This window comes from Struthio camelus, chromosome 3 (assembly GCF_040807025.1).
Source record: "Struthio camelus isolate bStrCam1 chromosome 3, bStrCam1.hap1, whole genome shotgun sequence".
NCBI lineage: Eukaryota > Metazoa > Chordata > Aves > Struthioniformes > Struthionidae > Struthio > Struthio camelus.
In genome coordinates, this window is record NC_090944.1 from 115,633,421 (window position 1) to 115,661,368 (window position 27,948).

Genomic DNA, 27,948 nt, shown 5'->3' on the forward strand with positions numbered 1-27,948 from the left:
AAGTGAGTACTATACTGGAGCGCTTTGAATTCTTCACATCCCCAAATCATTTATATTGATTCCACGACTAAGAAAAGGAATGGAAATATGTTTCTCTTTTATTATAAATTCTCTCTGTTTTCAGTATAAGTAAATATTTGTGCTCGTGGTTTAGGGATTGGTTGCACTGACAACTGAAAGCCTCTATTGATTCGCAGCCCTGGCTTGGTAAAGGAGTCTCTTACTAATCTTTCCCACAGTGCCCTTCTAATGCTTTCAGCTCTAACCTGGAAGGACAGCTCTCTCTAGGGCAAGAGGTAATTAAAATCTCCTGCTGGTTCACTCCTGAAAAGATTGCTCATCTTCCATTCTCTACCTAAGTTACCACTGTAGATACTGAATATGACGAGAGTACTGTACAGCAAGACTACATTCCACAGATTTGACTCGGGCGCTAGGCTATATCCATCGAAGGTGTGGCGGGCTTGATCTACCCGAGAGCAAAAGCATGCCTTGCTGGGGCTCTAATTGGAGCTTAAAAGCAGCAGTGTGTAAAGCATCCCAGATCAGATTCTTTCTATTTCCACACAGGAAAACCCTTCAATTATTAAGGGACAATCCCTGCACAAAACCTCACAGTTGTTCTGGCTGTGAAGTTAACACAGTTCTGGGGAGAAGGCACACAGCTGGTTTGTAGATCAGCTCTTCAGATCTCCCCTCTGCTTATGAAAGAGCAGGGCAAAACAGGCAAACATTTGAAAGCAGATGCTACTTTGTTCTTGTGTGTCCTGTGTCCTACCACGGGATAGTCACACAGGCCGCAAGCCAGCTTCAGTGCCACAGCAATGCCCACTGGGTGGTTTCAGAGTCTTATTACTCTAACATGAACTTGCCATAAAATTTAAGAGAAGGCAAGAACCCCACCACTAGTGAGCTAATCTGACTGGCAGTCTTGTAGGAAAAACAATGGGCAAGATGAAATCTCAGTCACTTCCTCTGGTGCTCCCATCTGCAAACGAGCAGAGGGCGAATAATCCACTGGATGCAGCAGGCCTCATCCACAGTCTCTTCAACTATATAGTACACTGAGCTCTACTACAGCTATACGTTTGTTTCAACTCTTTGAATACATTGTAAAGAAAAAAAAAGGAATTTAAAGCTAATTGTTTCCTGTCCTTGGCAAGCAAAGGAATTCTTAACATGTTTAAGTCTTAGAAATCAGAAGTAGGACGTTGTTTCAGCTATGGAATATCCTCAACACGGGAACTGTGCAAAGTATTCTCATCTCATCAGCCGTTTATGGAATTTAGGCACCTACATCACTGATATTATCTATCAAATTAACTATCAAATTAAACAAAACTAAGTAAAATAAAATACTAGATAAACTAGAAGAATTTACTTCAGTCCCGGCAAACGATATCGATACTCAGTACACTGAGAGAGGGAATTTTTACTACAGGATAGATATTCACACGAGAGTATATCTGGAAAGGCACACACATAAGCAACTTTCTCGATTAAATGCTGCCACTTCTAACTGATTTTAAAATTTTAACCTAAATATTTAAAATCAAGAAAAATAAACAGCAAAACTGAGCCATGGAAATAAATACATCCCAACTTCAGCATCTTGGACAGAAGTTAGTCTTAACAGTCCAAATCGACTTGTGTCTCCAGGTGGAAAAACAAGCCTGAGACTGCAAGAGCAGCAGTGACACAAAATATGACCACCACTCATTCCAGAGGTCATACAGTGTAGACATTTAAGGGATTTTAATTATTAATGATAAACTAGGGAAGGAAAAAACAAAGCATCTGAACTCTTTGGTGAGATAGCAAAATCTGAAAATAAAAAAAAAAAAAGAAAAGGAAAAAGCATTGTTATATTGAAATTGAATTATTACAGAATGAAAACTGCACTGCCAGATTTCTGGTCACTGAAGAAAGAAATGATCAAACTGACTTTCAGCATGGGTAGATTCCTTAAGTTTGGAGCTGAGGAAAAGGCAATAAAATTATGACTGAGCCCACACCTCTGATCTCAAGGAAGACATCCAGTAAAGAATGACAAGACCTCTAATAACTCATTGGCTTTTTAAAATTGGGATTGAGTGTTGACTGCACTTGGAGAAAGAAAAAATATGGGCAAGGTATAAAATTATTATGCCTTTATCACATTAACTGAAGCATTAAAGGTTGCAGTGACTTCTCTTTTTTGTGCTCAAATAGAGCTGAAGCCAGTGTGTAAAAACTCATGTAATAAAATGTGGATATGTATGTAAGCATGTCATCGAACTAGGGCTACTGTTTACTCAGTATTAATTCTCTTAGTAAAACCATGAAAAAATGCTTTACCGTAAGTTGTGGTGGATATTAAGACACATCTACAAAGGAATGGAGTGCAGAGTTGCTTCTGGAATCACCAGAAAGTAGATAGTCTAAATCTCTAATAATCAGTGTGGTAATTCATCACAATTACTAGTGGTTGATCATTGTCAATTCTTACAATAAGCACTGTAGGCATACTGAGCTCATTTGCTATAAATGTGGAGGTAACAGGCAATACCTTAGATATTAAAACATAATTTAAAGAACTCAAGAATTTTTTATCATCTAATGGTGAATAGCTTAAAATTTTGTGTGAATAAACAAAAAAACCAGCACTGGTTTACTGCTTAAATTCATACCCTCAAACTATTTAGACTGCATTGGTAATACCACTTTATGTTTACCTTTTGAAAATAAAATATATATCAAAAATAATAAATCTAACAGATGAACTTCAATCTTATGCAAATGTCCTTTGTTTTGTGCTCTGCTGAGCAAGCTACTGTACCAATACTTTTGGCATTAGTACAAGACTGAATCCATGGAAGCATGTGTGTATTTACACAAAAGAGGCTTCTAAGCTACAAAAATCCCTCTTGTTTGGTTACACTAATTTCCCTTGAATGAAGTTTGTATGCAAGCCAAAACAATGGTAGTTATCCTGTCCTCTAGAGTTCATTCCCAACAGAACGATGTGAATAATTGAAAACTTCCTGGGTAGTCCTGAAAGACTATTCTTTCCTCTATCACAAGAATCATAATGCTATTTTTGATTCATTAGCTGTTAAAAAAATCTGATAATTTTATAAAAGTTTTAATTATATAACCATTCTTGTTACTTCTTAGACTTTTAATGAAGTCTTCAAGTTTGGGGGAAGGTAGTAGTTCATTTTCTGATCTGATTAGGAAGTTAAAAATAAACATTCAAGTGTAATATTCAAAATATGTCAGGTACATAAGGAAAAAAACCAAAGTGGAGTATAATGCCAAGAGGCCGGTGTAAAGAAAAACTGGAAAGGAAGCTAATGGTTTTGAGCCAAAGGACAGACACTAATTATTTAACTGCCCCTGCAGCAATGAAATCTGTTGGCTCAGCCAGTAGATGTCTCTCTTAAGTACATAGTTGCTACAAGGAAAACCTGTTAAAGCCATAAGGCAACATAAATTTTTCCTACCTTGATCAAATGTGGTCCCAAGACTTCTGCATCAGGTGGCAGAACACCAGCAGGTCTTGATGGTCTAGTGGTAACTTCTGACCACATACTGCTGTTAGTGCCTCCATGCAGAGTACTCATCAGTATTCTGTATTCATATTTCTGCCAAGGGCTCAGAGCAGTACTCTGGTCAATATAGCTCATAGAATGACTGAGAGGGAGAGTCACCAGAGTGGATACTTGTTCTGTACCCTTAACTCTCCTTTCTATTGTGAGGTTTTCCACCAAACCATTTGGATGAGCAGGCTGTTGCCATGATATGACTACAGATGTTGGTGTATCAGAATACAGCTCTGGGGCAGAAATACCTTCAGGTGCCTCTGGAGGAGTCCGTATTTCTGGGGTCTTGGGTGAAAGAGAGCATCCTTTAGAGGTGCATCCTTCTACCTGAAATACATAGACAGTGAAAGGATGCAAGTCTTGTACGGTGCAATTAGATCTAGTTCCTAGCACTGTAGCATGCAGTCGGCCATTTTGGTAAATATTATAATGAGTGATAATGCCATTTGGCTTTAAAGGATGCTGCCAGATGATGCTTGCTGCCCTTGACGTGACATTCAATAGAAGTGGTGGATCTAGCGGTCCAGGCTCTGTAACAGAAAAAAAGAAAATGAAAATTACTGAAGGTCCGTGATTTGTAAAAGTTAGCATTAGCAAGTGGTACTCTAAATGACAACAGAACTTCCAATCTACCAAAGAGTCTATTTCCTCACAAACTGTAGGCCCAGCTATTTAAGGGATGAACATGGCTATCTTCTCAAAGGCAAGCTGCTCTGTAGGCACACCTTCCCTGCTCCCCACCTTCCTTCCCCTTTCTCGGCATCTTTTTTCCTCATATGTCTCAATAGTGTCCTACTGATGCTATTAGCATACGGAGAAAGCGTAAGGGTAAGTAGCAATATAGAACTGCAGTTCTAGCTTTTGTTGACATTCTTCTAGAGCACTAGCTACTAATTGCAACCAACAGCACAGTCATAACAAAGCTGCATGTTTTGCAGCTCAGTAAGCCCCTATTGCATCTCTCATTACATATTCAATATTTTACTTCATTCTGTTTATAATTCTAATCCATTTTTTGCAATTTATCTACTCCCTGTTAATATTATAGGTGATTTTTTACTGTGACTGTGACAGAAGCTGCCGATTTAGCTCTTTCACCTACTGATAAATAAACAATGCACAGATCTGACCTTTAGGTTAACAGGTTTTATGCTTGCTCCACTCAGCACTCTAACTGATTCAATTATCATAAAGGTTCAGGAGCTTCTATGAATACTGAAAAAGACCGACCATATGCCTGCATAGGTGTTGTGGAACAGCAAATACTCTGCAGCCCTCCAGAGAAATTCCTTAATTGTAAATAATTTCACCATGCGACACAATCAAGTCACCTTGAATGCAAAACCCTCAGCCTGTGGAGGGAAAGTGTTATTTAAGCTTTACTGGGCTGCGTTAAATTCTGCAATTTGAAGGGCTGTTAAGTTTTTCAATCGAAATTTCATTTAAAATGCAGGTGCTTTTTATTATATTGAGGCTTTACTGCTCTCTAGGTACAAGCAAGAACATGGTGCAATAACACAAATCTGGCTCAATCACTGATCAGTAACAGCTGTAATTCCAGAACATTTAGCATTCTTATAAACCACGTCCTGAAATCTATAAATTGCTACCGCAGATCAAGAAAATACTATATTCCCCCCATTCTGCCCATAGCAATTTTGACATTTATGAGATTTTTCTGTGAACATTACATTTTATTGAAATCTTAAAAAAAGATATACTTGGATTTAGTAATTGTTTAAAATAGCTTTGGGTTTGGGGGTTTTAGGGAGGTGAGTTTCAAATACCAAGGGTCGAAAATTTAAAATTCATCAGAGGCTGTGTGTATGCTAAGACTCCATGACACATGTCTTAGCATATGCTGAGTTCCACAGTAGTCAACAATGTTATCACGGAATTCCTACTGAAGTGCTATTGCTGTCAAAACCACAAGGAACAGTAACTCCATAAGAAGAAATATTTACTTCACCAGAAATTAAAGTCATTTCTGTTAATTTTTAAGTGAAAACAGAGAGAGAGAGAGAGAGAGAGAGAGAAATAGGAACCTTAGAAAACATATCCAGCACAAAGAATGATTCTTTCTCTATTTCGGAATAACAGGTGAAGCAATCAGAAGGTCTGATTCTCCTCTCACGTACAGAAAGAGGTAAATCAGGATTATTCCACTGAAGACTGTGGAAATAGAGTAATGCAAAATTGGTATAACAAGCGTTTTTTTTTGCCTTCATATTTGAAAAAGTAAAAGTATTTTTCATTATATGATGCATCACAAAGCAACTGCATAAAACTCATCCATATCAAATATCCTGTTCTGCTCACAGTGATAACAAGGAGAGAGTTCTATATTAATGCTTGTGCACTCTAGAATTAATTTAGATCTTTGAATTTACAAATAAAAAAATGATCTGCAGAAAAGAGCAATCAAATTTTATTTGCATGTACACTTGGGCAAACCAATTAGGTCATAAGCTGGAATAAAATTTGGCCCATTATTTAGACTTTACTGAGAGATGGAGGGGTGAGGGTATAAATTTGAATTAGATGTATATTCTCCAGAGTGAAAATCCTGCTGGATAGGAGGGAAGGAGAAAAATCCCTTTTGGAACTGAAGACCTTGAAAATTAATTGCTGCAAATGCTAGTTTAATTGGGAGGGGTCGGGACAATTTAAAATATATAATATTTACCACTGAGCTACATAGTAGCATTTTATCTAATTATACCTCATATATGAGCTATCATGCTGTGAGCTTCTGCAGGAGGAAAAGAAAAAAAAAACCCAACAATCAAGCCATTTGTTGTGAGGGGATGGATAAGCCTTTTTACTCCTACTGTGAATAAGTTGCTGGCATTATAGGCGACACATTCATGATAATTAGTTGAACCTGTGCTTCAAACTCCCACAGAGTTTAGACATATTCCTTAAAGACAATCTGTTGTAATGTATCGGAGGAAGTGTCAAACTTTAACTTTGGGTCCCCCTACTCCCCTTCCCTCAAAAAAGCGTATCTTGGTAGCTAGCATACCTTCCCATACATCCCTAATGCCCCTTTAAAAGAGAGACTTTTAAGACTCTCTCAATTCAAACAAGACGTTTGAGAGATGCTTAATTGGCCCCACTGGATGGGAAAGCATTAAATCCTGGTCCTCAACACTCATTCGGTGTAGTTTCTTTTTAAATGGCAAGCAGAATCATCTAATTCTATATACAAATCAACTAGCATGATACTGCTTGGTTGAAAGGGTCACCACAATTATGTAAAACATGAGTATTAACTATAATTGGGATAGTTTGCTAATACCATAAAAAGCTCTGAACATGAGAAAAGTTATGCTCACAGCAGTAGCTATCACTTTCTAAAGTAAGAATTCATGGATGAAATGACATGAAAAAGATGGTTATAAAATTTTAATGGAATGATAAAAGGCAAAAGTCAGCCTCTCAGCTGAATTCTTAAAATCCCTATATATCACAATCAGCTCCTTAACTGTAAAATCAATGTGGAGTATAACATGTTGTCAATGTGGTTGTCACTGGAGGGAAGACTGCAAGGTATGACAGCTACACAGCTCAGCCTGACAACGATGAAAATAAAATCATAAAGCTTTTTACATGGATGTAATTGTTTATAGAAGTAACTACTGAACACGGGAACTGTGGGCATCTTTTCCCTTAAGATTCTAGCTTCATATTTCAAACCATTTCATTACAGTATTAATACTGGAAGGTAGTTTAATTTTGGCAAATGAAATTATCTTTTATGGCAGGCTATTTTGTTCATCTGCTTCAAAAGTTCAGACTCTACTTAAAATGAAAGTACAAAATTGTCATTAATCTTTTTAAATTCCCGGACTAGAATCACACACATTTGTTTACTTATTGTACAGACATGAGGTGGAGAGGGACATATACTTTCAAGGAGATATTTTCAGGGAATCTATACTTTCATTAATATACTGCGACATGTACCTGGACTACTGCCCTTTAAAGCTAATGAGAAATACCCGATTTGCAGGGAAACTCACTCCCTAAGCAGAAGAGACATTCTGTGCCTTTTATTCCTGAATCATTTACTCTTTTCAGGAACGTGGGCAATGAAATTATACATATTAACAAAAGGTGCTGTCATTCATAAACTACTGACTCTATACAGCAGAAAATCCATGTTGTGTAGCTCTGGTCACAAGGGATCACAGGACGCTTTTATCACTTCAGATCATAGAACTCAAAAGTCATTAAGCTGTTCATACGACTACATGCAGTCTGTATGAACTCCATCAAATACATATTAAAAGCCATCTTCAAAGTATTTAGATCTTTTCCCCCTACTACTCTGACAGGATTTTGGTTCCAGAGCCTCTGCCTAGCATTTAAGAAACTTCTAATTCCTAACGTATAGGCAGGTCTAGGCAGTTTGTACTATTTATCATATGCCACAATATTACTTCAGTTTAATCTGTTCTTCTCTCCTTCTGGTATTCACCCAGCCATATATTTCACATGACTTTCTATTCCCGTTTTCACCTCACCAGGTTTCATCTTCTCTTGCTCCAGTTTCCATTTATATTTCTTGACCACAGCTGTCCAGACTCCCATCAACTAATTACTGATTAGGTTATATGCCTGAATTATATGGATCTTGCTTATATGCCTCAATTAGGAGACTGATCTTCTCAGACACCCAATACAATCAGCAGAGAAAGCAAGCTCTTCCAAAAGCTGAGGAAAATTGCAGCATCTACCCTCTGGCCTGAATTGCCCTGTGGAAGAACCTCTCTCTCTCTATGGACTATGAGGAGAAACTTAAGCAGAATAGGCTTCCTCATCCTGGAACCAAAGCTTTGCGGTGTGAATGCCAGAGAAACATGGAACAGCGATCTGTGCAATAGCAATAACAGTTCCTTTTTTCTTCAGGAAATAGCTGAACTGATACTTTGCATGATCTCATTTACTTTTTCTTACATTTCTATAGCAACTCCCATAGGTAACGACCTCGAGCTACCACTGCGTATTGTGTACTTTTGACATTACGTACTGTGAACAAACACGGGACTGGCCTATAGCCTCTCTACAAATAAGACAGATGGACTTGCAATCACATTATCTAAGAAAAAATAAAAATTAGACTGCCTGATAGGCAAGTCACAAAAATCCTCTCTCTCAGATAGTGCAAGCCACACACTTAAAAAGGCCTTCAGTAAGAACTCTGCATACTGGAAGGGTGCACTGGCCCAACGGACGAAAATGTAGTCATCTGAAAGAGAAAGGGATGATCATTGAAGGCGTAAGCAGGTCATTGGACTGCAAACAGCTGCTAGGACATTCAGAAGATAAGAATAGGCAGCTTTTTTTCTAAAGTAACAATTTTGGGTAGCTTATAACTTGTCCAAATCAAGATAAGATTTTTCTTAGACATAAGAAAAAGCACCTTTCTGATTTTGAAACTATCCCTGTCAACAAATATTACTTCTGGTGGAAAGCTACTAGCCACTATAATTTTACCAACCTTAAAGTTACACCATAAGAATGCTGCAACTGGCATAGAACCAGCTTCAGAAAACTATAACCAATTCCTTTGTAGCTTCCTTCCCAGATCGTTCAATGCCTTACCATGACAAAGGAGAAGAGTTAAGCAATGACTTAATTTTTATATCTGGAAAAGTTTATTTCATTTCTGAATGCAACACATGAAATTCTGCTCTCATTTGAACGGTACATACTGATCTCTCAGTTCAGTGGTGATTATACTGATTGCAACAGTTACTTTAAATTTACACTCAAGTTACTGAAAGTGAGATCTAATCCAGAAATTCATCAGTTGTTTGTATTCATCTGGCAGCAAATAGTTTGATGCTATACTGACTAAGATCACTGAAAAAAATATCTTTTATTAATATATGTTTAACAGATTTTTAAAATATTCATAGGATATGTACGTTATTGTTATCTGGCACTGGCAGGTTAGACTTTAAAAAAAATGCATTGATTCAGTTATTACAGTGTCATGCTCATATAAATGGAAATATTTGAAAATCTTTTAAAATTTGTTACAGCATGTTTTCTTGCATCAAAAAATATCCCCAAACCTACTAATCTTTATATTAAAACATTCTATTATCAGATTATGGCAGCATTTGCTAATTTTTCCTAATTTCTTCCCAGTTCCCTAAATATTTATCATAAATAAAATATACTGTACAATAGACAATATATTGTGAGATTGTCAGCTTGTATTAGTATACTGTATTGGCTTTTAAACAGGATGTGTTGATTTACATCTACTACCCTCAGGTGCACATGCACATATACACACTCATGTATATATTTTATTCCTACAAATGTTTAATGCTTTGGTGAAACAAGACACATATTCACTGTGTAAAATTCAATGAGAACATGGGTACACATATATATTTCACCAGAATAAGAGATATGGGAAATTTCTACTGTCAAATTGTACTTTAAAAAGTCAAAGTGTCCTGGTTAGCAGGGCCAAGAATTAAGTGTAGTTCTGCAACAAGCTGTCAGTATAGGCAGTTTTATAAGAAATATATTGAAGCCTTGACAGAAATGTTACTTATACCCAACGCCAATCGTCCAGTTTTTAGCAACTTGAGTTGAACATCCTTTCACAGATGGCAGCTCTCCACAATCGCAGCAAAAACAGAGTCCTCTGTCACCACTAAAAGTTTTGTTGGTAAATTGCAAGAGTTGTTGGATACTAGACACACATCAGCACGTATTCTTTATCAGTATCAATACAAACGGAATAGGATGTTTTAGGAAAAATCATTTTCCGCAAGGAGACGTGGAGTTTATAACTGAAATACATTAGTTTTTTTTTAAGCTAAGGAACAAGATGCAGCATCACAGTTGAAGAGGTAAAGGGATTGTTAATCTCAAAATACTTGAACTGAGTAAACACTGCAGAGGTATTATATTAATTTTCTCTTGTTCTTAGATTTTCTTTGGCCACATCTACCTCCTGTATTGACTTCAGTCAGGTTTTTACAGAGGGTAAAATTTCATGCCACTACACAAAGGCTACCCAAGTTCTATGCAGTAGGTAACTTTTACATATATATACAAGAAGAACTGTATTGGAATGCATATCCTGTGCAGGCTTCCTGCCCAGTACCTAATTCCAAAAAAGACAATTTGAAAATTTTACATCTACTACTTTGTGCAAAAATTAATTTTCACATTTACAAACAATATCCTCCTGCGCTCCTTCTATCTAAGGAAGAAACAACACTCTGAATGATCTGACCAGGGCTAAATAACCATTGCAGTTTCAATAAAATAGTTGGACCGATTACAGTCAGACCATTAATATTAAATGAGTTTACTATTATTATATTCACTTCTGGCAAAAAAAAAAAAAGGGGGAAAAAAAAAAGAAAGGAATTGAATCTCATCAAAGATTTTCACAGGTAGATAACAGGATGTAGAGACCAACTTCAGAACTTTTATTCATAAGCATAGGTAATGTGTCCCTAGAAGCATTTGCATTTTTGAAGCTCGAATGCAATTATCCGATAAATTTCTGTTGTGAATTAATTGCTCAGCTTTAAACACAAGACGTATTCCAGTTGTGCAAACAGTCTTTAGGAAACATCCAAAAAAAATGTTAGACAGCCATCCATTTAGGAAAAGAACTAAACCCAAGCACTGAGTAATTGCTACAACAATTGCTTACGGACACCAGGCAAGCGCACAGTCCTGAATACAGATCTCATATCAGTGTAAAAGAGTAACAGTACAATGCACTTCAGTATGTATGCAGTGTAAGCCAGTTAATAATGAAACCAGGAAGTTAAGATTTTGGATGTGTATCATAAAATCGAATACATATCTTTTCTCCTCAGAATTTCTTGCTTTCTTATTAAACAAGACGTCACAGGAAAACTCTCTTTAGAAAATACATCACTTGTTCTAAAATCTAGTACAATGGGACCATTACAGGTTTATAGACTAAGAAAGATATTATCTGAAAACAACAGCTTTTTCCAAAAAGTATGCTATTAGGTATCCTATTACAGTGTAGAAGAAAAGTAATGTAATAGCTAAGTTTCTAAAAAAAATAGCTGAATATTATGTACTTCATGTACAGTAAATTCCAGCTTTGTCATCAGTTTTTGCTTAAACACTGCACCAGGTGCAAATTCCTAGCCTGCCAACTGAAATGGCTGTACCTGTATGCTGACACCTGTCTGTTAAATTAAAGGGCTGTTGAAAAAATGTAAGTGGAGTGAGTATGCAGAACATAAGAGTTATTAATGAAGAAAATGATGGGACTGGCAATGACAAACTGAGTTTTAGACCTGTAGACGACTAGTTTGAATTAGCACAGCACAGACCAGTTATAATGAAAAGGTCTTTCCAGCAGTGGTACAGCTTAGGTATTCTCAACACAGAAATAAGACAACTGTCACATACTATTAACCTCAACTTATTTTCTCTGGTATGTGTGAAATCAGAATCAAGTCCCTGTATATAAAGGCATTCCATTCAAAAAGCTGTAGTATTTCTTAACCTAACTATATATGAAAACATATGCATGGGAGGGTATAGTATAAAGAAATTAGATACTTATTCCCAAAATATGTATTTAAATACACTTGTTTAATGAAAACCTCAGATAACCCATGCTCCACATTCAGGAAGGAAATACATCATTGCTATGTAACTGAGAAAGCTAGATAACCAAAAGAAATTATGTGCAATGGCAGCTGAAATGTTATTTATATTTTCTGCTAAAGGGAGCTAAATAAGATTGGACTGCTTACTGTCTTCTGCTGTAGTCATTGAAGCCCAGCTGCTGTAAGCAGTGCCATAACCGTTGGAAGCAACCACTCTCATCTCATATGCAGTGTATGGCTGCAGATCTCTGACCCTGTGCTGTAAGGAAGCGGTAGGGCTGGAAAGCAACCTGCAGAGAAAAGCAGTGCTAGTTAAGAGTGCTGCATATGCCAGCGGTGAAAGACTAACTAACATCCTCTATGTCTCACAAACAAACCCAGCCACCCTAAAGGTGAGCCATATTCAAGATAATAGGACCACTCCTGCTTAACAGTTTACAGTGGCCTTGTTATGGTCCGCGTACTCTAGAATGTCACCAGCAGAATGCTTCGGCCTCATCTGGAGTCGGTAGCTGGGCAAGCCTGGGGCATTGTTACGAACTGGTGTAGACCAGGCAACCTGAAGACTGGTCGGAGTGGCAGATGAAAGCCTTGGAGGCATCACGCCATCTGGAGCTGTCAAAAAACACGGATGAATTAGAGCAGAGAAAACCATGGAGAACATATGCTGAATGGAAACAAAATGCTCCATATACTGGAAAAACTCTTCCTCAGGATCAACAGCAATGTTAACATGGTCCATTTAGTTTAACATTTTCACTACTGAACTATGATTTTTCTTTATTTTTGTCTTTGCAATACAGTTACACGAATACGATTTTGCTAAAAGCAAACCCCCAAACACCAAAAGGAGTTCAGAAGGAACATATTCTCTAACACCTGTTAATATATTATCTACTTCTCCTACTGCCCAGTTCTGCCACTCTCAGAAGTTAAAGAACTGCTCACAGAAATGTGAGTTTTACTCCTGTTCCAGCAAGAGTAAAACTGATCATGTCTTTTATCACCTTCCCACTCTTATACCTTAATAATAATTTTAAAAGAGCAGAAATTTTGAGGAAAGAAAGGTCTTTTGATAAAAATCAGAATGGATTCATTGAAGTCTCAGTCTCTAGCCCACTGTTTTGTTAAGTAAATTAATTTTTATAAAGCCCAGGAACTCCAGATCAAAATGTGTCATTAGCGATACCACCGATGACCTTTAACTGCTGCAAATTTCACTGCATGCAGTAAAAAGAACTATGCCATTTCACATCTGTGAGTTTATGGCTTCGTATGTTTTTCTTTAAAAAAGATCTATTGGAGAAACTTTCTGGAAACAAACACATCTGAAACTTTTATATGTGATGTATATCACTGTAGTTCTTTTCCAGAAAGTTAAAATACTAGAAAGTTACTGCCTTTGTCATTTAAACTCTTGTCTAATGTTTTTGCTTTTCATTGTCCACTAGCTACTATTTACTTCTTTCTTTGGTCATTCCAATAGAAATTTTTTTTTTGTTGTTACTGTTTTCTTTCTCTATATTGAAAATCAGTCTCACAGATCTGCTACTTTAGGCGCAGTTGTAGGCCAAGCTATGGCTCAGTACACTTGTAGGACAGTGTGCTGACTGAAGAACAGCACCTGAGAGTCAAATTCACTAATCTGGACAGAAAAGCAAACAATAGCTTTTAATAAGTTTCATAATCTTAATTTACCACATGAATATGTATGGATTATTAAGGGGGAAGGAATAGACCTGGTGAGAGACTGAATCATTCTCTCCCTGAAAAAGATGAAAGGATGGCACTGACTCTTAACAAAAACCAGTCATCAGTCATATACAAAAGCTTTTATTTATACTGAGATACATACACACATGGAGGCATAAACTAGCACCTGGCTATATTACTCTCATTACACATTTCTATGACTGAGCAAATGTATAGCTCTCCAGTTCCAGCTCCGAGTCATATTACACAGAAAGGGAGAAGACACGGCTTGCCCCAACCTGGAGATTCTTATTCCTTCTCCTCTAAGTTCAAGGTCCACCAGTCTTCACAGGATGAGCTGGCTGCTGAGGTCTCTGAATTATTACCAGACCTTTTACTTTTGAGAATTGGCCCTTAGCCATGCAGCCTCTCCTTGTCTTCTCAAGACATGAAGAAATGGGATGGGATATCTAGCCTACTTCCCTTGCTCCCTTCCCCCCTCCCTCTGTTACCACGAAAAAGGCAACATAACACCGTTAGGTCTTAGCCAGACTGGCCATCCTTGGAAGCCCCTCCTCTTGCTGCTACCTAGACCTAGGTGATGACTCTGGTGAACCCCAAGTAAACCTTTAAACTTCCTGCTTCCAAATTCAGAAGATGGCCAAGCCTAAGGTGATTTGTGGCACACAAATCCCTTGCCAACACCTTCAAGGCCAGTCAAGAAACTGTGAGCACCTCAGCTCAGAGGGAAGAAGGCAGAAGACTATTTAGCTGCAACAGCCCCCTACATCCCTCCACGTGAGCCATCAAAATTAAACATCTGCATACCAAATGCCTCTATATGTAAATTAAATCACACTCACAGTAAAATGGAGAACATACATTTACTTCACTTTACATTGTTCTATTTAGCAGCAACATAACTAAGGTTAGCGTTAGGCCTTGCAATAGGGGGATTTAAATCTTATGGATAGAAAATACAGTACTTGCAGATAATTATGAACTATTTTGGCATCCCTTTAAAAAGTGATTCCTAAAGTTGGTAGCGTGCAAGGTCTGCCAGCACAAGAAAGATGGCACTATTATTGTAAAAACCTTTATCAGAAAGTTTTAAAGTGTTTTGACAAGCTGATACAAGCAGAAAGACTCAATATCCCCTCAAAGCAGGGTACTACCTCATTCAAAACTGAACTGTGTCTGAAGTTTAAAACGTGTCAACTGTTCAAGTGGACACGGAAATTCTGCAGAGCAGAAAAGCTAAATCTAAAAACGAATCTAATTAGCTGAGCTATAATTTGGCCAGGAAGACAAATTTCACATTGTCATTGAAGAGACAGTGTTACCAACTCACTGAGGATACAAAAGTGTTAAATTTATTTCCAGCTCTGCCAGGACATATCACTTCACCTTTGTCTTTCATTTCTCAATATGTTAAATGGAGATAATAATACTTATCCTCCTTTGTAAAGCTCTCTGAGATCCACAAAGTAAGACCTCTGAGTAAGCTTTAGGTACGTATAGTGGTGGTTATTATAGTGATATAGGAATGTTCATCAGGTAACAAATATGTAGCTGTCTAAATGTCAATAACAATTTACAGTGCAGATGTTATTTTAATAGTGTAGGTAATCACAGCTAAATGTTCAAATCTCTTCTACCAACAAAAATACAACATAAGGAAGAGTAGAAAATTTGGAAAAATCTCCCCTATGAATGTCAACTGAGCTGTAGAACAAGCCTACCACCTTACTTTCAAGCCAACATGTTAGAATATACAGCAAAATTATCTAAAATATTTCCTGTAGATAGCAAAGAATGTCATTAATAAGCACTTCCGAGAGAATGGGACAATGGGGCAGGACCTTACAATCATCAAATTTTTGAGTCTCTGCTGAGTCATAACGAGAAAGGTGCTCTGTAAAACTAATCACACTTCAATCATTAAAACCACAGAGCACTTCCACCAAAAACTGGCATTTCTAAACTGCATACAAAACATCCTTTATTATTTCAAACATTCATCATCATCAAGGTCTTCAGTGTAATATTTCCCTCAGCTTAACTCTTTTTAGCCAACCCATATTCCCAAGAGACTCTTTACTATCCAAGTAATAACTGGCAACCAGCAATAATTCTACTGCAAATTTCTCAACAGAAGAACCATGTATCTATCAGCTTGATATATCGCCTTTAAGATGCAATGTTGCTCAAAAAGCTCCCCTCAAGCTTTAATATGACCCTCAGGGGGCAACCACTCCACTTGCAACCTACTGAATCAACATCTAGCCCAGTAAATCCTCACTTAGCAGGGTAGAAAGTCACGCTTTATCTACGAAGAGACTACAAAGGCTGAATAAAATAATTAATCAGATGTCAATTTTAAACAAAGTATTAACTAATAAACAACCCTACAAAATAATAAAAAATTAAAGATCGTTTCAAGTTGACACTAATATATTCTAGATACCCAGGTACATGCAGATAAGTTAAGAAAGATTTGATCCCTGATCTGCCACTAACATGCTTTGAAAATAGTCTTTGAAAACTGATTTTAACTTCTTGCCTCAGTTTCCTCATCTTAAACAACAGCTGCGGTATTCGTCAGCTTTGTAAGGATTTGGCTTTTTTAGGACCACAAGCATTATGTTAAATGCTTGCATTTAAATATTTTCTCCATGTTAAAAGACTACTTTTTTGAGAGATACTGACTATACTTACCATAAGAATATACTTGAAATTTAAATCATCTGAAAGTAGAAGATTTTAAGTAACATTATTAAGAGAGAATTATCATTAGGAAAACTATTATTTAGTGTTAAAAATGTCTGCATTATTGCGTTTTAAGAAAAGCCAAAAGAAATTGATTTGATGCCTATCAAACTGGCATAAACTCACAGCCCCATTGGTGAAGTGACACGCTTTTAACAGTCATCAGATATTCCCTGGCCCTGCTGTATCCATAATATCTGCAGACAGCCAACTAGAAGAGTTTGGAACTATGCAAATGTAACTCTATAGTCTGCCACATCTGCATGTGCAAAATATTTAGCACAGATGATGCATTTGCGTCTTATCTAAATATTTTTCACACCCATGTGCATGCAAATGATAACTGCAGACATTTAACTACAGAGGAAAGAAAATTGGCTCTTCACAGTTTGTGTCATAACAGCAAGGAACAATTTCAGTAAGTCTGCCTTTAGATGAATGTCTCGTTCAGTCATGCCCACACTCATCCCTTTCCAGGTTCAACTCACAAATCCCATTTCATTATTTCATTGCATTAGTTGTTTAGATACTCCTGATTCATTTTTTGTTTTAGGCACCCATACTGAGAACATCTCATTTTGGCACTTTCTATGGCAATATGTTCTGCACCTTGACCTTTGTTTCTCCTGATTTTCTCAAGTATGCCTGTTATCTAGCTGTTTGGTCAGTCCAAATAATTCCAGTCATTGCACTCTCCATAATTTTCAATATGGACATTGTGGTTTTGTTTCATTTAGCTGAAAGACAGGCCATGTTGCTGGGCCATATGTCATCACCAGAAGGGCATGCTAGTTATAAACCTTTATCTGTTGGCAAAGCAGAAGATTGCTTTTTTTGTTTCTTATCTTCACAGGTTCATTGAAGTTTACTTTGCTTTTTTAACCCTGTTTTCCCAGCCATCTCACCTATCCAACGCATAGTGAATGCACTCAGTTGCTATTGATTTCTCATTTAATGTATGTATTCAGTCACCTTGTTTTCCACCTATTCAATGCGTAACAATTGCATAGAGCATTCTTGGATCTTCCTTTTAATTGTATAACTCCAACAATGTCTGTTTTCAGTTACGGATACATCTCCACCTAATAATACACCTACCACGTAGAAACATAGCCCTAGTGTTAGTTTTCTGTTATACACCCTTGCTCAACACACAGCCACTCATATGATATGCAAGGTCCCTGGTGGCCTTCTGCCTGCCTTCCTCTGGCATACGGAGCTGGGAAAGAAAGAGAAGCTGCAGTATGGGAAAAAGCAACAAAGGAGACATAAAGCAGTGGTTTAAAACCTCTTTAAACCTCCCAGTAAATCCACACCTGTTCACACCCAATGTTCTTAAAATTTTCCTTCCAACTATATAACATAAATAAGGTACAGAAATATCTCATTCTCTCTTCATGATTTATCCTGCTTCATAGAGCTGATTTCTGTTATAATAATAATTTCATTTGAAAAGGAGTTGCTTTGCAGACCTGTTCACTTTTTCATCCTTAATGCTACTTATATCAGTAGCACACAGTATCACTTGGAGAAACTAAAATATAAAGCTTGAAAATCTAAGATTTATCTTCATCTGAATTCACTGTGTAAGATTTAACTACAAACTTTCCTCCACTTGCACTATTGGTATTCCAAGCTGCACAGTACAATTATAGTAGAGCCCTGAAAATCAGCTCGAGCTTTATGCAGTGGCCCGGAGACCTGAAGTTTAAAACAATCCTCCTATGAAATCCCAGACAGGGCGTACATATTCCTTATTAATACTGCTCTAAAGAAAACAAAACTCAGCCTTCCCCCGCCTTTTAACAAACTTTTCTGCACGTACATCTGCAATCAGGATATGGGTCTCAAGTGAAAATAAGTGAAAGACAAGCCCCTTTCCAAGGTATTATCTTTTACTAAGTCGACACTAAAAAAATATCTTGTACATTTGTCTGATTTACCTTACGGCTATACAACAAGAGGTAACCTGCTTTTCTTCCGTCATGCTAGACAGGAGTTTATCTATGTTATCCAGCAAGAACTTTGCTAAACTCTTAAAAGCTACAAAAGAATGCCAATAGGCAATTAGCTGAATGATTAATGGTTATAATACCTGTAATAAAGATACTGGATGGAATTTATAACTGCCCAGTAAAACCCATTATTCATCCTGCTGTTTGAAAGGATACCTAGCCAATAACTGTCATATCACAAAATTAATAAAAAAAAAAGTTATGAGGAAAAAACATAAGGATTGGTATTAAAAAATTAGGCAGAAATCAGCGTTAAAAAAACAACTCCTGTGGGTAAATTGTGACTCTTGTCATTTCGGAAATGAAATACCTCTGTGAAGCGGCTTTGAGAAACTATCAGATCTTCCTTTACACATGCAACATAACTGCCATTTTTCACTTACTTAGGGGAACAGATGTGGCAGGAGGGGCGGGAACAAGATTCTGTCCATATTTTTGTGATATCTTCAGCTTCCTGCATTAAGCAGCTGCAAAGGGAATTTCAGGATGATACTTTTCGCTTTTTTGCCCTTTTTTGTTTGAAAAAGTAGAAGGTGAGATAATCTGAAAACATCTTCAAAATCTTGCAGCTTCCCTTAAAATTGATAGCTAGAGGTAGAGAACTATGGCCAGAAGCAGGCATATTAGTGGGTCACATTGATGCAAACACTAGCACCTTCCACCTCTGGTGAGAGACTCTCAGAGAGTTGGCGAGGAGACACCTGGATAAACTAAGATTACTTTCTTAATGCTGATGGTGTAATTTCAAAGAACTTCATGGTGGCTTTACCGCTTTCTTGCTTCCTGGATTAGGTAGCGACAATCCGTGTCGCTAAGATGTGATGCGCCAACAGAGGGGTATCCGCAATTCTTTCCGATTCCAGGGTTAGTTGTACTGAACTTGATTTGTCAAGTATGAGAATTTATTAGAGATAAGAGGTTATAACAAAGCTAAAAGTATAGTATAGCTAGAAATGTAACATAACTGAAAATATATATACATATCAGAGCTCTACAGTTCAATTACAGGTGCACGGTACCAGTGACTGCTCTCATCCCTTAGGGACCACCCTTCCAGTACAGTTTTCCCCGGTTTCTCCTCACTGTGCTGTTGACATCAGGGGCGTCCCCACTGACAGGTGGGTCCTCGGGTCTGCAGGCCAGCTGGCTGTGGGTTGGAGTCCACACACCAACCTGTGTGGCTTACTCTCTTTTATAACCAGTCAGAACAACGCCAGCCAACAGTGACACAAAAGCTGCATGGCTCCAGGCAATAGCAGTGCACACATCCCGCACACCCCGGGGGTAACCTCGTGCTCAGCCCACAGCACTGCTCCCTCGGTAACAGTGCACCCATTAACAGGTCATTCTGTGAGGAATGGCTCCACAACATGAGATCTTAAGTGGGTCTGCAGTCTCACTTCTCCTTTGTCTGGATTTGTCAATCTTGGGGTCTTTGGAGGATGCGCCCCCAGGCTACAGCAACACCACAGTGTGGTGGCGCCGGCCATGGTGCACCCCCAGTTTGGTAACTCCTGGGGAGCAACCCAGAGCAAATGCCTCTTCTATGGGCTGCACCATCCAGAGTCCCACGCTTGCCTGTGTGGCACCTGTCAGATGTTGTCACAACCACAGCAACAACCACAGATAATTATTGAGGGACATCTCATCCATTCCATCAACAGTCATTGAAGTGCAATTCAGGAAACTGAGTGTTCACAAACAGAGAGGAAAATCTACCACATGAATCAGATGGGGGACACTAATCAAGGGTTTCATTTGATCTTCAGTGGTCATGTTTTAATTTTCTATCCTGAACCAAAACATGGCAGAGGAATATGATTGCTCCCAAAAGATAGCACTGTTGTTCAGTCCTCTAATTTGACATAGCAGGCAAGAGGAGGAGGAGTGTAAGCTGGCAGACAAAAGTTTACATTCCTGGAACAGGCATGATATTTCCAAGTCTCACCAGCTGAACTGGAAGAGGCAATCTATCTCGCTGATGGTAGCTAACAGGCTACTAGGCAATATCATTCTGAGCATGGCTACTCCCCTTCCTTGCTGTTATGTGGTGAAATATATCTATGGGTGAGCAGGTGCTCATAGAGGACTCAAATACTTCTCTTGAGAAAGTCCTGAAAGGCCTTTAAACCATTACAGTGTAGATGGTAGGAAGATGGAAGAGTTTTCTTTCTTCCCTGATGGTAAAGAGTGCGAGATAAGCTGCAAGACAGCAGATGAAAGACAACTCTTGGTCCTACGTTGCCAGTACAGCTGGTTTCAAGGAGGAAGAGGACCTTGGAAAGCAGATGAAGGATCTAGAAGAGTCTGGAGCAACCTTTTTTAGTAAGTTCCACAGCTCTAGAAATACGTGATTCCCCAAAGCAACAAAAAAAGCAAATGAGCTCATTGATAATTGGGATAAGACCAGGGAAGACAGTCTAAACCTGCTTAGGGTAAAGAAGAGAAGAGCAAGGGATGGACTGATAGCAATCCTAAACTTCACAGAAGTTTTGTAAAGAGAAATAAAAATATCTGTCTCCCTGGTAATCAGGACATATAGTAATGAGATTAAACTGCTGAAAGAAAGATTTCAAAGTGGAAAATCTCAATCAGACTAAACAAATATCTTACCAGAAATGAGACATATGTATGGTTTTGAGGAGAGAAGATGCACAAGATGATTTCCTGATTTACTCTTTTTCAGCCTAATCTTTCAATGAGGGTTACATTAACATGGCAGAAGATGAAGAAGCAACAAAGGAAGAGGAAAAGGCATGGAGGCAGTGATGCTGCAAGATGTACATACCTCAGCTGGCAGCACAAGTTAAGGCCTGTTGAAAATAAATATTTAATATCCTATATCTTTTGCTTTATGACTGAAAGTAAAAAAACAACATAGGAACTTCAAAAACAAAAAAGCAGCACTCTACTCATGCAAGTGGACAGGATGAATGCTCTACCTCAAGCCAAAGAGAGAAACCAAGGAAATACAGCAACCTAATGAAGCCTTACAGAAAGTGAGATATTGGAAGCGATGTGCGTGTGCTAGTTAGACAAGAAGTCTCCTGGCTCAGACACTAGCAGTATGTGCACATCTGCAGCATGAATGTGGCTGTAGACTCTCGCTCAAGAAAACATTTTCCTTGCTAGCAGAAAACAAAACATTACCATGTAATGAGCATTTCAACAGAAGCATCAGTTTATATATTCCTGACTGTACAGATTGGAGAGCAATGCAGTTCTGCAAATAAATCAGATCCATAATGAAGTTAACTCTAGTTATTTTAAATCAATAAATTTCTTCGAGCTACTTGGAGGATGGTGTGAAAGACTGCCATTTCTCATAGAATCCAAGCTTGAGAGCGTCCACAAATAGAAAACAGATCTGACAAGATCTGCAGCACAGTGGGTGCTGCAGTCTTATTACAGCTCCAAGGTCCAACAAGATCCAGGTCACTGGACTCCTTTTTGGCCAGGAAACAACTGAAGCCGTAACAGACATTTTTTGCGCGCCGTTTGCAGGAAGAGGAGAAGGAAAAGAGGTTTCCCCAAAGATTCTACTTCCAGTAATCCAGGCAACCCAGAGCTGGGTTGGGTCACAACTACTAATTAACTTCTTCATGTCATGTCTGGAAATCAAAAAGAAAAAAGTCTCAATTAAGGAAAATGGGAGGCAGGTGTTGAGAAAGAAGGAAGTGGCTCTTCCCACCTACAGTCATTGTCTCCATCTATCTCATCTCCTCCACAGATAGCATGCGCAGGAAGTCCGACTCTCCAGGGCTCACCCCCAACACTACACCCCTTCCACCTTCCGCTTCTTCTCCTTCCCTTTTTCTATCAGGAAAACGGGCATTTTCACTGCCACATTTCTAGTGGAATTTAAATACTGAAATACTATAATGTGCTGTGAGTTATAAACAGAAAGAATATCTAGAAAAATCAGTATTCTTGAATAATGAAAGTAAGAATTTAGTTATAAATGAAGGAAAACAATCATTTTACTTTTTAATGAAAGACAGCTGTAAAGCCACTGTTTATACCAATAAATAAATCATTCTTCACAGAAGACTCACATATTAAAGGATTAGATTATTTTATTGTTACCGGTGGTTGCAATTTTGTTTGGATTATCTAAAGACTAAGGTACTGTTCTACACTGCAGAGGCTTTCCCTTCCTTGGGTGTGAGCAAATTTGGATATCAGGACTGAGGATGGATCATCATTACCACATCACATTAGAGCCCTGGTTTTGATTATAGTCTCCTGGTGGTAATGATACAAAATAACATTAACGGTACAAACATGGATGGTCTCATTGTGCTTTAGATTTTGTGACCGTGTTCATAATATGATATTCCCACAATCACCTTTCACATACCTTTGTTTTCTGCAAGGAGCTTGCAGAATTTCTGAAAGCTTTTGCATATTTTAATTTTCTTAATCTTCTGCAATTTATCTTAACGAAGTGTATGTGTATGACATGATAAAAGCAATAGCTAGCAATATGATAAAAGCAAATAATTCTTGAATATTCTGTTCATATAGTGTTCCTTGTCAAAAACACACAGGGGATATGTTGTCAAAGAATAAATGGAATTTTAGCTTTTCATGTCCCATCTTCTGTAAGGTTTAGGTGCTCATCACAACAATATCGAAGTATTTCTCTGTCAATGCACTTAAATAACTAGATTCCTCGTGAAATTATTGAAGGATATTCAGAAATCGGGAATGTACAAAATTTCACATCTGTAAACACTAGCTTTACAGAGTGCCAGGCCTTTTTTTTGCCTGCAGGAGGTGTTGCTAATTTAAAGACATACACTTAAAATAGCGAGGATATAATTCTTTGCAAATTTACCTTCTCATACTTCAATCCAGTCTTTTGAAATTTTTCAGTAACAACTGTACTTTGACAAATGAAAGTGAAAACATTTATTTACTACTTGCTTCAATCAAACTCTAAACCAGTAAAAAGCATATTATCTTTTCCTGCTCACCTGGGTTGGATGAGAATGGAAACAAATATGTCAGAGCAACAATACTTATTACGTAGAAGCTCTGGTTTGTGTGTTATCTTTCCTCAGTTCACTCTAAAGCATTCAAAGCATACAGCCTTTGAAGTAGCCTATGCTCTCTAGTTTTCTTTCGCAAAGTACAGCGTATGTCAGGTTCAGACAAAACACCAAAAATGACTGTATATTTTATTAAAAGCCTATTTTTTCCCCCCTCTCTTTTTAACAAAAGTCTAATTTAGTTGTTGTTCCCTTAGGTACAAAGTACACAGTTCATAATTCATTTGATATAAAATGTCAGTTTAGATTTTTGCACTTCTTTGATAAATGAGAAAAAACATGTACATTTCAATTTCCTTCTACGAGGTTTTACTAGCAGAAGCCCCCCTCCCATTGTGCTGCTCAAAGACCTTTGTGTTAAATTAAACATCAAGATTCAGAAACTGTAGGGAATGATATTTCCAAGACATACAGTACAAATCTATGAGACTGGGAAAAAAGGTAATGATTTTTCCTACCAGTAAAGTGATCTCTCCCAAAGAGCATCTTTGATCCTTGAATTAGTTCTCAGTTATAATTTAATATATCAAAACTGTCAGCAGCTTCCCTTACATTTAGACATAAAATGATATAGTCAGCTCCACAAAGAGCAAAATATGACATTCAGGGGCTTGCTCTCCCAACATGTGCTTGTGCCTCTAATGCCCATCAATATTAATGGGGAAAGTGTGTATACACCAAAGAAGATGGCAGAGAATTAATTTAATTGTATCTGTCATCATTAACAGTATAGAGTGTTTTTTCCTAGATAAATAGATCCTGCCAATGATCAACGCACAAAACTCCCAGGAGGAAGAGAGGCACAATGGCAAAGGGTAGAATCAGGCACTTAGTCCTGGAAATGAAACTATTATAATTAGGAAAATAACAAACAATCAACCAAAAAACGCCCTCTGCATATTATTCCCTTATGTAACGCATGAGGTCAAGGCCTATAAATCCAAACTATCACATTTACAGAGTAAACAAGATTCCTTATCACTTCTCAAAATTGCCAACCGCAATGCTATGGCTGTCACTTCACATTACAGTCTTGTACAACAGCTGCAGTATCAATAAATTAAGCTGTATTAGAAAATAGCAATAGGATCACATTCAGGTATTCGTGCTTACACTGATTAACAACTTAGGCCCAGATCCACAAATGCCCAGAACACAGGACCTGTCTGCCTTTGCTGACCACATGCATATCACCTCACTCCAGACCACAGATATGCCCTTACCCCTGGATTACAATAGTAGCTTCTCTGTTTTCTTTCCAGTATATAAGGCATTCCTTGTCCGCAGAGTTGCAACAGGACAGATAGGCAGTATTCCACCTCCTTGCTTATGAACCCAGAGATTAGTACGCTACCTGGAAAGCGGGAATTTTAGTCACTTTAGACTGAATAATCCAGGTGTCCGTTTTTTTGGCCACTGCTCTAACACAGATAAACTACAACAGAATATGAAAAGTGGTACCTCCATTCCATCTAAAATGTGGAAAAGATGCCTGTCTTAACGGATTGGTACCTCACTAAAATTGCATTTCAATGGACAGGTATATAACAATATATAGCAGGTGTCATACACTGAAACAAAATATTTAATATTTAAGGTGAATGGAAAGGAATTCAGACAAGGCTGCTACAGACAGAAATAATCCGCACAAAATACACAGTTGACTTATATGATGAAATGGGTAAAAGGATCACAACTGTTTATACCCAACCCATCCACACAGGAATATTCATGCAGCATTACTTAATACCTACTCATCTGTTAATGTTCTGTTTTACATACTTTCAACAAATGAAGTATTTATAAGAATGAACTTCTGGTTCTGTTCTACAGACCACTGAATCACAGAACAGTCGGGGTTGGAAGGGACTATTGGAAATCGTCAAGCACAACTCCTCTGCTCAAAGCAGGGTCAGCTAGAGCAGGTTACAAGACCCTGTCCAGTTAGGCTTTAAATATGTCCAAGGAGGGAGACGCCACAACCTCTCTGGGCAAAATGTTCCAGTGTGCAGTCACACTCAGAGTAAAAAAGGTTTTTCTTATATTTAAATAGAATTGCCTGTATTTCAGTTTGTGCCTGTTGCTTCTTGTCCTGTCACTGGGCACCACTGAGAAGAGTCTGGTCCCATCCTCTTTACATTCTCCCTTCAGATACTCATACACATTGATAAGATCCCCCCTGAGCCTTCGCTTCTCGAGCCTAAGCAATCTCAGCTCTCTCAGCCTTTCTTCATATGAGAAAGGCTCTGCTCCCTTCATCATCTTAGTAGCCCTTTGCTGGATTCCCTCCAGTATATCCATGTATGTCCGTGCCTTTCTCCTGGGGGGGGAGCCCGGAACTGGACACAGCATGCAGATGTTGCTCCATCAGCGCTGACAGAGTGACAGGATCACCTCCCTCGATCTCCTGGCAATGCTCTTCCTCATGTAGCCCAGGAAGCTTTTGGCTTTCTTTGCCACTAGGGCACACTGGTGGCTCATTCCCAGCCTGCTGTCCTCCAGGACTCCCAGGTCTTTTTCTGCAAAGCTGCTTTCCAGCTGGTAAGCCCCCTAGCCTGTACTGGTGTGGGGGGTTATTCCTCCCCAGGCGCAGGACTTGGCACTTCTCTTTGTTGAACCTCCTGTGGTTCCTGTCTGCCCTGTCCAGGTTCCTCTGAATGGCCGGACAACCCTCTGGTATATCAGCTACTCCTCCCAGTTTTGTATCATCTGTAAACTTGCTGAGGGTGCGCTCTGTCCCATCATTCCAGTCATTACTGAAGATGTTAAACAGTACGGAACCCAGTATCAGCCCCTTGGGTGTACCGCAAGTGACCAGCCTGTAGCTGGACTTCATGCTGCTGATTCCAACCCTCTGAGCTCTGCCATTTAGCCAGTTTTCAGTCCACCTCACGATTTGCTCATCTAGCCCATACTTCATCAGCTTGCCTATAAGGATGGTTATGGGAGACAGTGTCAAAAGCCTTACTAAAGTCAAGACAGACAAATATTTTGGAAATGCTTATTTTTTTACAATACAGATTTTCTTCAATTTTTGACCAAAAAATAAAGAGACAATGAATGCTTCCTCTCCTTTGTTTTTTAGACACAGACTGAAAGGGATAAACCTCCACTTCAGAAAATTTATAGCAGCTTAGTACAAATTAAAATAATCAGGAACCTGCTGCTGAAGTTTTTGGACAATACTATCAACTCCTTATGAGTAACCATCTGAAATAGGATTCTCAGTACGAAATTCACTCAGAAGAAAAAAATAAGAAAAGAGATTCTTTGTTTACATAATGCCACCTCTTCATTCACCCAACTTCCTTTCTTTTTATATCCTCTATAAGAACTGCTTACACAATCTAAAATCAGTCAAATAGTCCAAATTCACTCACTTTCCATATACCCCAGTGGCCATGTTCAATTTTGGTGACACCTTTCATGGAGAGGTAATTCCATTCTAAGCTTGGGGGACAAGAAGAGAGGCTGCTAAACTTTATGACGTGTACACTATACCTGTCAGTGCTAGGACAAATATAAAGTCTCTTTACTTTCCCTTGCAAATGTCTTTCTATTTGCAGACCTATCTGTAAAATGGGGATAAAAATTCTTAGTCACTTCAGAAGCCTAGGGGGAGGTTCAATTAGTAAATACTTGTAAAAATCTTAAAAGTAAATACCTCATTATATAAATAGTAAGAATTAATCTAATTCAGTACTGGACATATCCCACCGTAATGCGAAATACATGAATTCCCTAACTCTCTTATTTTACCAGCCTGGAATTAATCTTTCTAAAAGGGTAGTATTTCTTTGTCAGAAGTATAAGTAGGACCTGCATACAGATGCAAAGAGAAACAGACACATATCCAGCACGTATTCCTGAACACGTGCACGCTAATATATCATACACATATTTATTTGTGTGTGCATATGCACATGTATGCAGACACAACAGCAAATGTTCAGAAGGAAAGGCACACTGAGGAAAAATAGTCCAGTGCCATAAATCAAAAAGGCTAAACTGTAATGGTTGCCTTTGTTTTAAGAAGAAGGTAATATACAACAGCACTGTGCTATAAGGACACGAGAGGGAAAATGATGACTGTAATAATGACTGATTCTCACACAATTTTCTTTTTCTCCCTTTTCTCTCTTTTTTCATAGAGCAGCTTATTTCCCCTTCGGTGCTCAGTCAGGTAGCCCAA

General features: G+C 38.2%; 1 protein-coding gene across 1 annotated transcript in view; it reads right to left on the reverse strand.

Annotated features, from left to right (window-relative positions):
- USH2A (usherin) overlaps positions 1 to 27,948 on the reverse strand; it is a 401,466-nt gene that overhangs the window by 129,006 nt on the left and 244,512 nt on the right. The window contains exons 38-40 of the mRNA XM_068939839.1: positions 12,691 to 12,841; positions 12,374 to 12,516; positions 3,486 to 4,114 (exon numbers count right to left, since the gene is read on the reverse strand). Coding sequence (XP_068795940.1) covers positions 3,486 to 4,114; positions 12,374 to 12,516; positions 12,691 to 12,841 — 923 coding nt within the window. The remainder of the gene's footprint in view (positions 1 to 3,485; positions 4,115 to 12,373; positions 12,517 to 12,690; positions 12,842 to 27,948) is intronic.